This window comes from Motacilla alba, chromosome 3, assembly GCF_015832195.1.
Source record: "Motacilla alba alba isolate MOTALB_02 chromosome 3, Motacilla_alba_V1.0_pri, whole genome shotgun sequence".
Classification (NCBI taxonomy): domain Eukaryota; kingdom Metazoa; phylum Chordata; class Aves; order Passeriformes; family Motacillidae; genus Motacilla; species Motacilla alba.
Window position 1 is genome coordinate 52,249,684 of NC_052018.1, and position 8,954 is coordinate 52,258,637.

The following is an 8,954-nucleotide window of genomic DNA, read 5'->3' on the forward strand; positions in this document are numbered from 1 at the left end:
TCTACAATTCCACTGTGGAACGTGGTCTTGGAATGCAGGATGGGGAACTATTTAGCAGGCAATGGGTAGAAAGATGGCTGTAGAACTAGGGCAACCCTGTTTCATGCTGTGCTGTGGGTATCATGAAAGCTTGGTATAAGTTTTTATTCCACATATAGTTTGTGGAATTTTTTTTGTTTGTTTTTTTAGGAAGGAGAAAGCATCCATACTTCTCAAATCATGTACTGTAACAGCAGGGTCTTTCTGGTGTTTATTACAAAATGCCAAATCAATTTGTGATGGAAAAGGGAGTAGAGCCACAGGTGGCCTAAGAGGGAAATCCATCTGGGGAGGGGTCAAACAGAGTTCATAACTATATTCACTGTGTTGCTTTTATTTTTAATAAATTTTGGTGCTAACATATCTACTTCAGCAATAAAACCACAATTTTAGTAAGAGCAAGAATTCTCATCTGATATGAAGAGCATTTAAACAAAAAAAGGAGGATTATGTAGGAAGTGGGAATCCGGAAACAATGGAACCCACATTTAATACTCTGAAACATGCCTCAGAAAACCATTATTGTCATAAGCCAGCTGCAGTATTAATTAATGCAAGTACTGACTTTGCAGGAGGTTGCTTGCAGCTTCTTTCCATCTGGCACGTAAACTGCCCCGGGTAGTGCCCGCTTTCCTGTGCTTAGGAAGGGGGGAAAAATAATATTTCTTCTTTCCTTCTGCCCATACAGATCCACATCCAGAGAACGGAAGGGTGTGACCACATGACCTGTTCACAGTGTAACACTAATTTCTGTTACCGTTGTGGGGAGAGATACCGCCAGCTCCGCTTCTTTGGAGACCACACGTCAAACCTCAGTATCTTTGGATGCAAATACCGCTACCTCCCCGAGAGACCACATTTAAGGAGATTAGTGCGAGGCTCTGTCTGTGGTGAGTGGGTTAATGCTCCTTGTGGAGAGCTGCACAATAAAGTGATGGGAGGATAGGGCAATTATAGTTAAATTAAAACTAGTGGTTTAAAGGATTGGATGGACAACTTGGTTTTCAGAGATTGTACTCGCAGACATTACAAGTGTTGCTCACATGCAGAATCATGGGTAACCTTATTAGAATCGTAGAATAGTTTGTGCTGAGAAGGACCTTTAAAGGCCACCTGCAATGAGCAGGGACGTCTTCAACTAAATCAGATTGCTCAGAGCCCTATTCAGCCTGGTCTTTGCTATTAAAGCTCCATGGTAAATATGTGTATGTTCATATTTACAGGATCACACATAGATAAGGTATAAGATATTTTAATTTTCATCTCCTGTTTGCAAGTGTACTTGTGGTTTGCATTAATTAATAAACCAAAAAAGATTAGCAAAGCTCAAAGCCTCAGATTACATTTCTCATAGGATTTTCTGTTAAAAAGGTTTTCTGTTTGGAGTTTCTCTCCAAAACTCCCTCTGTCATATGATGTGATTTCTCACAAGAATGGTCATCATCTGAATAGAGACAGAGGTACCTGAATCTGTCAGCACATTAGTAAGTGCTCACATTTTTACAATAGCTTGTTAACACTCAAGTTGACAAGAATTCAGAAAATTCTTCATTGGTACTTAGGACCTTAAATCTCTGTCATTTCTACAGCTCTAGATTTTGAATATTGATCCTAGTACACTTTATGAATAACTACCAAAGTACTCCAGGGATCTAACAGAATTCATACATTAAAATAAAAAATTAAAATCTTCAGAAATTTACATCTGATTTGAATTTGGGAATTGAGCTCACAGCTCTTCTTCCATTGCAGTAGATTTTGGCTGTGACTTGCATGTGTGAGCCAGTCTAGGTTTTTGTACTCTTTTCCACACGAATGTACGTGTGGGTTTTCACATTGATTTTTAAAAATGTGTTATATTGCTGTAAGATTGTACCTCCTGACCTTTTGAAGACTGTATAATCCCAGACTGTGATACAGTTAGTGGATCATGCCATTTTCAATGCCGGAAATTGGCTAGGCTCATCTCTCTTTGTATAACAGAATTCAACAGAATCAATCTGTGGCTGTTAATTTGGCTTGTATAAAGGTCTGCCTAATGAGTTGGTCCCCAGCGGTGGTCAATTAGAAATAAGATCTCACTCCCTATTTGTTTCCAGTAATCATTGCTTTAGACACTTACTTAGTTAAGGTTTGTATCTGAACTTGTGCTTTGTAACCCTCAGTGGATGGATCCTTTACTAGTTTTAACAGTTCTTAAATTTTGGCTTTCACAACATTCTGGTAGAAGCTCTAGGATTTCACTATGTGTCAGGTGGAGGAAGTAATGGGTTTTTTTATTGATTCCTGATAATTTCATTGGCTAGTTTTGTTATCATGAAATTGAGTAAATAATAATAGCTTGCTGGCCTTTTCATATCATTCTTTTATGGACCTTCCATCAGATTCTGCTTATATCAAATATCATGATATTTGATTTATTTTTTTGTTTTGTTTGTGTTTTATGTGTTGAGCTGAAGCTTACTAGTCTTAATAAGTTAAGATCAAATTTAGACCCAAAAATGTTGAATTCCCGTTAGGGATCACACCCAGGTTCAGGGAGGTCCCAGTAGCTAGAACTGAAAATATAAATATGTAAATACTTTACCAGGCAAAAGAGGAGCATTATCATCAGTAGGTGCTACTGCACAAGCCTGGGTTTTAGTTCTGTCATGAAAGTCAGCAGAAGAAGAGGCGGTAGCAGAGATGCCATTAAAAGCATAGATTCTACATTTTAGTAACGTGTACTGAGAAACAGAGGTTGGATTTCCTGTAGAAAAATGCCCCTGCTAGTTAGCTAAGTAGTGGAAATGAAAGGAATGTTATCTTGGGTGTCTGGGAGACTGAAGAGGTGTTGCCAGATATGTGGGGGTTTTGTATGACTTTTTACTTTATTGCTATGGAGAAGAAATACTTTAATAAATGTGATTTTGTAGCCATGTGGAGCAAAGGTTTTTTGGGCTGTTTCTAAAATCTGGCTAGGTGGAGTGAGTAGAAAGATCACCACACAGCAGGCTGGCATGCTGTCATGATTTCTGTTGAGGAGCAAGTGCATACAGTCACAAACTGCTCTGCAGTAAAAATAAGGGAAAAGAATTTATGGCAGCATAATTTTAAACATACTTTTCTTCATCAACCAGCTGTTATGTAAAGGTGATAGTAATCACAGGGAGAAGAAAACCTCAGAAGTGATCTCTGACATTTCTTTCCCTTCTTTAGCCAGCATGGTTTTTAGAGAAACTGTCCTGTGACAGTACATTGGATATATTACCCTAAAACCTCCAACTAAACCCAAAGTTACGCAAGGGAAAAATATTCCCTCATGTTTCCTGAAATACTGTGCTGTTTTGCAGAAGAATGTGGTTCTCTGTATCACAAATAAGGCAACCCTCTGAGACACTTGCAAATACAGTTGTTGTATTACCACAAATGTCTGTATCTTCATGCTGGGCCATCCAGTAGAGAAATTGTTTATGATTAATTTGAGTGCAATTGTAAAAAGGTTCTATTTCAATTGCTTTTTATGAAGATACTCTTAAAAACTAACTTTGGACAACAGCAGACTGGCTGTCATAGCCTACTGGTGAGATGACCACATGGGCTAATGACCAAGATTTTATTCAGCTCTGTGACAGGCGTTACATTTGCTCTCTGTGCTCTCAGTCTCTGAGCAGACATAGGACAGTTTGGTGCCTGCAGCAAACAGCCTTAGTCTCAGTGACATTTCTTGGTGTGTCATGATTCCTTCTGTGATAAAGAGCCTCATCATCTTTTGCACTATGACAATGTCTATGAAGCTGGAATTGTGTATAAAGTAGTTTTCAATTCTGACATGTAAAATTGAGCATTTTGTAATTGTTTCATAGAATGCAGGTAAAAACCATTGGAGCAAATAGTACATTCCCACTGTTTTGCCAGTGATTGCTGCTGTTTGTGCTCTTCCTGGTGGCAACATTTGCAAGCCTTGTTCACCTTGTGTTGCTTGTTAATTTTGGTTTAGAAAGGTAGAGAAATATTAAGGATTTGTATGTAGAGATCTATAAGTAGAAAAGTATTTGTTTTGAAATTAGGTCTTTAGAAATAATGCATTGCTAACCAAAAGAGGATATGGTCTCACAATGATGGAGTCATTTTATTCTATAAAATAAATTATAAAAGATTACTGCGCAGTACTCCATAACTTCATATTCACAGGCAGAAGGAAAGACACTACTCATGCTTTATTTCAGCTCTGAGTTTGTCAAATATATGTGAACAAGTTCTTGAATTAGCTTAGGAACTGTTCTTCGTGTCTGAAAAGAAGTTATTCCAGTTGAAGGCTAGCTTAGCCCTTCCCATAGACTCTGTTTCTGCATACTTAGTCACCAGCTCAGTGATTTAAGTTTTTAATAATTTTGGTACGAAACATCATAATTTTCTAGCACTCTAATTACATGGAACTTAATGAAGTAAGGAGTTCATACCTTAAGCCTCTAATCTTTTACAAGCTTTACTTGAAATTGTTGAAGACTCTGGTGATGTTTTAAAATGCTGTTAATTTCTTATTTTTGGACCTTTCTTGAAGTTTTCCATCACTTGACATTCATTCTTCTGTCTACACTTGAATAATGTATTTGACAAGTTCTGTGTGTATAGAACACAGCTCAGTGGAGTCCTGGGAAGGTATGCCATTAGGATGCCTAGCAACTAGAGTAATACAAATATTTGCCAATTTTTTTTCTTCTAGGAATTAATGTTTCCCGCCCACTGCACTCCCATGAAATTTAAAAGCTATCAAAACAGAGCAAGAAAAGGACCAGTTCATTTAACTGCTGTAAATATTTCCAAAATATCTAATTTTTCCTTCAGACTGCTCAAATTAGTGTCTCAGGTTATGGAAAGGTTTACATCATTATTGAATGTAGTAATCCACTTACTGAAATCTGATATGAGTGACTTGAGGGAGGGAAGAGAGAGGTAACAAACTCAATTTTTCTCCCATTCTAGAGGTGAGCTTTCAAACACATATCTAACTTAGAGAACTGCAGAATTTCAAGTCCCTGCTCAGACTGCTGGCATATCAGTAAAAATGCCTGCCCTCCTGCATTTTCAGACAGCTCAGTTAAGGGATGTCTTTGACCCAACTGCTCAGCCAACAGAGCCAGGGAGATTCATCCATTGAAAGTGTGCAGTGCAAGGAAGATTGCTTAGGTTCTGGTTCAGTTTCAAATTCACTTTTTCAGCAAGACCCCTGCCTTCACTGTGTGAGCTTTTACAAATCAGGAACTCATCAGAAAGTAAAGAACATGAACATGCTTTATTTGTTCTTGGTCTTATGCTCTAGCAAGTATGCTGCTCAACATCACTGCCCTACTCATGTGAGAGCCACAACATATCCTTATAAATGTAGATCCAAAATAGACTTGGCTGTGGTTTGACTTAGACCTAAATCACAGCTGTACATGAGCACTTCACTGTAACCTTTTAAAGCAAGCAGAAATATATTTAAAGGTGATGGTCTCATCACCTTGAGCTAACCTAAACTTTCCAAGATGCTAGTTTGCTTGGCATCTCTCCAGGCTGGTTGCTGTGCAGTAGGATTCCAGAGAAGCCAAATTATAGTAGCTTTATAGCTATCACGTTCCTGTCGATGCTTGAGGGACTTCAGAATGGAAACAGAAATAAATGCAAGCTGTTAACGTATGAAATAAGCTGTGCTCAGAGAGTTGTGGTGGGTGAAGAGGGCAAAGAGAAATGTGTATAGGGAACTGTCTGCATGGTGATAGTTCCTGGCTGAATTTGTAGGATGAAATTACAAATAGGAATCCTATTTTTAGAGGTAAAAAATATTATTTTTAAAATAATAGATTAAAATATTTTCTGATATTGAAATATTTATCAATTGTTGGAAAGGAAAAACTAAAACCTTCTTTGAACTATTTAATAAATTTTGCATTTCAGCTGGAAAACTACTCATTACACCCCTAATATTGGTTCTGGGACTGGCACTGGGAGCCGTAGCTGTTGTAATAGGTAAGAGTTACATATGTAAATGAAACTAATCCTGATTATGCAGTGACTTTCTCTATATGACATCTCAAAGACATGGAGGCAAAGTACAGATTTCACAGTTGCTGTTTTAGTATTAAGCACATTACTTTTTTCTAAAAAAAAAAGATATTTTAAAATTTATACTTACTAGCTTTATTTTTATTCCCATTTATTTCACTTTCCAAATAAATGTCTTTAACTGCTGTAGATAAACTAGCAAAAAGTTCAGAGTAATTTAAACGTAATCCTGGGGGCTGGCTGACTTTGACCCAGCCTTATATTAACCCCATTAAATCACAGTTTTATAATGTTGGTCGTGTGTATGACAAGTTTTTTAGGGATCTAAGGCTTAGTCCCAAAAGCTCACCAGCTTGAAGATGCAACAGCAACAAAGCAGCAAATTGGGATGAGTCAGCCTCAAAACATTACCCAGTGCGAAGGCTGCCAAATTGTATTCCATCACAAAAACTGGTACTCTGAACTCACTTGATTACGTATCAAAGCTCTGTAAATGTGGTTGCGTTAACGTGCACAGATATTTTAGCAAAGCTGCTCTTTGTCTGGCTTAGCTGAGTTTTCCCACAGAAAGGAGATTAGCTGTGACAACAAGGTATAGTTTTGCTCATGTGAGTGCATATTCACTCTTCATGTTGGCAGCAATATGTCATTGAGGCATCATGCTGCTTCACAGCTTTTCATCAAACTGCTTATTCCACTGAGAATTTGCAGTGCATGCCCAGCCCTGAGGTATTTTGGGGTGTGGCTCCTTTATTTTGATACAATAAAGCCAAAATACACCAGTATAGCTATATTAATAAGGTTGGAAGTAACCAGTCAACCTATAACCAAAATACTGTTACAGCTTTTCTAGGCTACATCTGACCAAATAAGGAATATTGCTGTAATTGCTGTGTTTAGACCAACCATCTTCACTGAAGAGAGTGAGCAGTGCTTATCTTAAACATTTATCTTATTCAACAGCATTTTTATGCCAAAATTTTAAACAATAAAGGCTTCTTAGTGCCAGTAAGTTTTATTTTGGTCTGCAATCTGGTATAATCTATGGTGGGGGGAAAAAAACCCCACTTTTTATATATTAAAAATCAAGAGGGTTTTGCAGTAATATAGTAACAATATTTGCAATAATAATCAGAATGCCATTGAAGTCTCATCCTTGGCTTGGCTGGATAAGATATGATCAAGGCCAGCAGTATGAGCAGTTCCAAAAACATTGATTATTTATAGAAAAGTTTTGGTTTTGAGGTAATTAGAGCAATATTTGCTGCCAACCACTCTTAGAATAATTTCAGTTACATTGCTGGAAATCATGCTGCACCATTTACAAGGCTATTGAGCAAAGCAGCAACACTGTGATTGTAGCAGTCTTTTGTTCTATCTTGTTACTGCAGTGATGTTTGAAAAGAAAATCTTCGGCCATTTCAGTCAGCTGGTGGCAAAAGAAAAAGGAAAATGCTTCTCATTTGGGTTTGAAGGAGTACAGACTATTTGACAAATTATTTTTCACCTGAATGATTGTGATGTATTTTTTTTTTGTTTTTACAGCTTGCTTTCTCTCAAAAGACTTAAGAATAAATAGTTCCCTGTCCAGGCAAGCATAAACACTTGATATTATTAAAGATAAACATTTGGTATTACTTCACAGTAGATGAGGATGCTTCTTAAAATAAATGAAAAGTAAAACTATAACATGCTGTCTCTATTGCATGTGAATCTAATTGAAAACTAGCTTAGTTACATCAGCTTTGAATTTAGATCTAAGAATTTCCAGAGTGCTTTTAAAAGTTCTGTTTGTACCATACACCAAACAGCATGATTCAGAAATTAATTTGTCAGTGATGAGTGTAGGGTTAGCAGGAATTTGTAACAGAAAAGAGTAAGTGTCGCTCAGCTCATTATCAAAGACGCTGGTTGTTGCAGGCTAGTATTTTTTTTCTGCTTGTCCAAATGCCTGGCCTAAATTCTCCTGAGACGTGAAAAGCTCCATCTGAATACATATATCTAAAAAACATAACACATGCACAAAGGATGGCATTTAATTATGTGTTTTTTCATGTTTCCTTCTTTTGGCAGGTTTATTTGTGTTTCCTATCTATTGCCTTTGTAAAAAGCAGAGGAAAAGGTCACGGACAGGTATGCCCTGGTGAGGACGGACATTACTCGCCTGAACTGAGCTGGTCCTGCAAGGGCTATCCGTGTTTTGTGCAACAGAGCAATACAGTGCTGGTTACAGCATCAAAGCCACCGCCCTGGAAGAAGGATGGGGGCTCTCCTGCCATCTTCCCTCAGCTGAAAACACTACTGCAGACCAGAAAGCCTCTTTGCTCTGGTGCACTCTCAACAAGATGGGCCCCCTGACTGCTGCTTTTTAAATGTTTTTTGGTTTTGGTTTTATTTTTTTAGTTATTACTTTGGGTTTTTGTTTTTTTTTTTATTTTGAATCTAAGTTTCTGAACCAGACAATCCAAGTCTGTATTGTAGCCACAACTCTACTACCGATCTGGCCTGTGAAGAAAGCGTTTAACTGCTAACATGTGCTCGTTTAACTTCAGTGTCGGCCTTTAAGGTGGAAATGCTTAGAAGTGTTTGGACTCTTACTGTATACTGAGCATACTACTTTTGGTATTAAAAACTACTTCTGTAAATAACTTCCATCACACAGCATTTTGTTCAGCATACCGAAACCCCATCACATGCCAGAGCACGACAGCTGGTTATCTTCTGAGTCCGTCCTCCTGCTAGTGGAGTGCACATTGCCACTGCCAAGCTGCAGTGCCTCAGAGGGAAACACCCTCAGTACTGAAGCATCGTGATACTTAAGAATATGGTGATTGGTTTCACTTCAGTAATTTATTTATGACAGTCTATTAATATTAATGGCAGAGGGT

At 37.8% G+C, this 8,954-nt stretch overlaps 1 protein-coding gene across 1 annotated transcript in view; it reads left to right on the plus strand.

Moving 5' to 3' along the window:
• RNF217 (ring finger protein 217) overlaps nt 1-8,714 on the plus strand; it is a 54,314-nt gene extending 45,600 nt beyond the window's left edge. Inside the window, exons 4-6 of the mRNA XM_038131487.1 lie at nt 728-929; nt 5,959-6,030; nt 8,140-8,714. Coding sequence (XP_037987415.1) covers nt 728-929; nt 5,959-6,030; nt 8,140-8,213 — 348 coding nt within the window. The 3' untranslated portion in view covers nt 8,214-8,714. The remainder of the gene's footprint in view (nt 1-727; nt 930-5,958; nt 6,031-8,139) is intronic.
• Nucleotides 8,715-8,954: the final 240 nt, after the last annotated feature.